The sequence below is a fragment of the Moschus berezovskii genome, chromosome 3 (genome assembly GCF_049115385.1).
Source record: "Moschus berezovskii isolate FMDL1 chromosome 3, NW_MosBer_1.0, whole genome shotgun sequence".
Classification (NCBI taxonomy): domain Eukaryota; kingdom Metazoa; phylum Chordata; class Mammalia; order Artiodactyla; family Moschidae; genus Moschus; species Moschus berezovskii.
The window spans coordinates 117109858-117113791 of record NC_142462.1 but is presented as its reverse complement, the minus strand read 5'-3'; the positions used below and the strand labels follow the sequence as shown (position 1 = coordinate 117113791).

Below are 3934 nucleotides of genomic sequence, written 5' to 3'. Positions count from 1 at the left end.
TTTTATCACTTTCCAAGTAGCTGGGACTTGACTATATTCCAAAATAATATTTAAAAATACATAATTGGCAAAAGGTGCAATTTATTTTTATATCCCTTAAAATAGTGTTATTTTCTTCCAGCAGTAGAAAACTCAGGTTAAAAAACTTCTTAAAGTTTTGTCTATGTATTTAGCCACAAAATATTGATACTTAAAAAAATTTTTTTTCACTGGGAGGAAATTTTTGTAACTATGTAAACACCTCACTTAAGTCTGTCTTTTGAGATTATAGTAATCGATTGGGGGCGGGAGGGAAGGGGACGACAGAGAATGAGATGGCTGGATGGCATCACCAACTCAATGGACATGAGTTTGAGTGAACTCCGGGAGTTGGTGATGGACAGGGAGGCCTGGCGTGCTGTGATTCATGGGGTCGCAAAGAGTCGGTCACGACTGAACAACTGAACCGAACTGAACTGAACTGATATGGCATTCTACATAGAGTATCGGGAAATTTCTGTTTGTGTTGCTATCATTTGACGTTTTTCCATTGTAAGAATAACCAATAAGTAATAAATCTTGTATTTTCCCTACTTTGCTTTGTTCTTAATCTCCAAAGGATCAACTAGCCCCTTGGGCATTCTATCTTTATTCATTTCCTTTTCACCCATCTTATTTATCATGCACCTGTTCCTATGAATATTCTCTTATAGAACTTCTCCCATGTCTCTATTTTCTAAACACAGCAATCAAACTTTTCTAAAGCTTATAGTAGCTCAGACGGTAAAGCGTCTGCCTACAATGTGGGAGACCTGGGTTCGATCCCTGAGTCGGGAAGATCCCCTGGTGAAGGAAATGGCAACCCACTCCAGTATTCATGCCTGGAAAATCCCGTGGACCAAGGAACCTGGTGGACTACAGTCCATGGGGTCGCAAAGAATCCAACACGACTGAGCAACTTCATTTCACTTCACTTCACTTCATACACTAGTTAGGTAATCAGCTTTGCAAATTCTTTCAGATCCCTTTGAGAAACTTGATTTTCTCTTTAAATCCTTAAAAGAAAAAAATATTGATTTCATATAGCGGAAATTATACAGAATAAATTTTTTAAATCTCAGATTTAGAAGACTGTGAAACTGAATGAGGTCATTTCCTGAGACGTATTTTGGAATCCTTATCCAAGATGAAGCAGAGGGTTGGATTTATCATTTCCAGGTAATAGAGAAGAGCTCTGTATATTTAAACCTACATCCTCTTTACAGGATCATGCTGCAGGAACAAAAATCATTTTGCTCAAGAAGACAGTTACAGGAAGTATTCATAATGAATCAAGCAATATCATGATTCCATTTCTAATAAACTTCTAATTAAAAGTTATTAAAAAAATTTCATTTGACCAAGTAAGTTTGGAAAACACTGGCTAATAATTGGAATAGAATTTTTCTGTATTTACCATAGGAATTTTTACAGTTTTTACTGTGATAGTATGAATTGTGAGCCCCCTAAAATGAGTCATCTAATATGCAATAACTCTCAAACTCATGTGACCCCAGAATTTTAAAAAAGCCCTCTTCAAGAGCTGGAGATTTCAGGAAAACATTTTGGGAGATATGGGGCTGGAACATAGCTTGAAGAAATTATAAAGAGCGTTATTCTAGATCTGTGACTTCCAAATATTGGTCTATAACATTCAATAGCATCACAAATTGCTATTGGTAATATTTGGATAATGATAATATTTAAAGGTGCAGTTTTCTAAAATACTTCCCACATCTACTGAGTCAGTGATCTAATGGTGGGTCAGGAGATTTACTCTATTTTTAATAAGGGTCTCAGATAATCTTATGTTGGGTTGGGCTTGAGAGTTTTGAAATAATATCCTCCTAGGTCATTGTCAACCCTGATGCGATCATCTTTTCATAAAACTCTCTCTATTCCCACCACTCTCTTCATGGCATTCTTTACTTCTGAATTCTTAAGCGTATAGATAAGGGGATTGAGCATGGGATTGAAGAGGCTGTGAAACAGGAGAAGATATTTCTTCTGTTCCTTGGGCTTCCCATATCTGGGTCCAACATACATGGTAATGGCTGTGCCATAAAAGAGTCCAACCACGCAGAGGTGAGATGAGCAGGTGGAGATGGCTTTTCTTTGCCCTTCTGCAGATTGGAGCCTAAGGATGGCACAGAGGATACACATATATGAGATTATGATTGAGGAGAGGGGTCCCACTAGCACAGAAATCGCTCCAGCCAACACCATAGTCTCATTGATGTGTGTGTCTGCACAAGCAAGTTTGAGAACAGCCATGATTTCACAGAAGAAATGATCGATTTTCTGGGCTATGCAGAAGGGTAAGGGTAAAAGTAACACTAGATGAACCAAAGGACTGCAATGGTCCAGGAAGTCACCACCAGCATGATGCAGACTCTCCAGCTCATGATGACTGAATATCGGAGAGGGTGGCAGATGGCCACATACCGGTCATAGGACATCACCACCAGCAGCAGACATTCTGTGACAGCAAATGTCAAGAAGAGAAAGGTCTGTGTGATGCAGCCAGCAAAGGAGATGGGCTTGGCTGGACTCAGGAGGTTGACCAGCATCTGGGGCACCGTGCTGCAGGCGTAGGCCATGTCAACGATGGCCAGGTGTGAGAGGAAGAAGTACATGGGGGTGTGCAGTCTGGAGTCCAGTGAGATGAGCCCCAGGATGACCCCGTTCCCCAGCAGGGTGAGGACATAGAACAGGGAGAAGAGCCCGAAAAGGAGCATCTGAATCCTTGAGCCAAGAGGAAATCCCAGTAGGATGAATTCAGTGACAGAGGTCATATTGTCTCCCATACCCCTATGGCAGAAGGAACTGAGTTAATGTCCAGGGTTAAAGAGAAGTCTTTGAAAAGAGATTTATGTCACCTTCTACCTTGCTGTGGTATAAAAATGTATTCAGAAACCCTTTCAGTGATTTTTTTGTGTTCTTAAATGAAATTTTAAATAATTTATTTGGTAATCCTAAAATTCATACATATACATAAACACATATGTACATGTATTTTCTTTCTTGTTATGTTTGTAAGAGGCTAAAATTTCAAAATAAGGATGTTGCCACATGTTAATCAAACATAGAGTTTTTGTTTCATTCAGTGAAATACCTCATATCATTGAAATAAATTCTATTCTTCTTGCTTATATTAAAGTTATCTCTGTTTTTATCCCAGAAACTATGACACTTAACTGATATACATGCTAAAGTCCTTAAGCTGCTATACATTACTTTTGAGTTGGCAGGTTTTATCAAGGCCAGTGCATTGTCTAGGTAGACATATAATTTTCCAAAATACACCATTAGAAATTAACCACTTACCTGCCTGTTGAGACACACTTTTCACTTCTGCATCTTAGTGGTTACCTCCACAACTAATATTGCACAAAATCTCTGCTTGTTCAAGTATAAAAACCTATTTTCAGCCTGCAATCTGTTATTTCACATTTACCTTTTCACAATATTCAGATGAACATTTATACATATGATTGAATAGATATATACTGTGCTGTTTATCTAAACACAAAACAAAATCAATAATTTCATTAGATTAGGACTCATTATTGATAAACACTCTAGAAATACTCTGTTTCAGAGATTGACTCTACAGGTGCTTGAGAATAGCTGGAGGACTTCTGGCAGGGATGCTGGAAAGAGGTCTAAATTCCTTGAAAGATTGAACTAAATAATCTTTCTTACTCTAAGATTCCACAATTAGAATGCAAATATAACCATAATATTGTTCCTCTTGCTTAAATTTTATTCTCATTTTTATGCAGGATCGTCTTGGAGAGAGTAAGAATGAATAATAATTCTCAATTTAAATGGTGATAGAACAATAAACATTTACAAATCATCCCATTTCCATTGCTACTCCTCTGTTACTCTTCCAGTGATAAGTGTCATATCC

At 37.8% G+C, this 3934-nt stretch overlaps 1 protein-coding gene across 1 annotated transcript; it reads right to left on the bottom strand.

Annotated features, from left to right (window-relative positions):
• Window positions 1-1899: 1899 nt before the first annotated feature.
• Window positions 1900-2825, bottom strand: OR2A7 (olfactory receptor family 2 subfamily A member 7). Its single transcript, XM_055420328.2, is given in 2 exon segments — window positions 1900-2372; window positions 2375-2825. Coding segments are annotated over 2 exon segments (924 nt in total).
• Between the last annotated feature and the right edge of the window lie 1109 nt (window positions 2826-3934).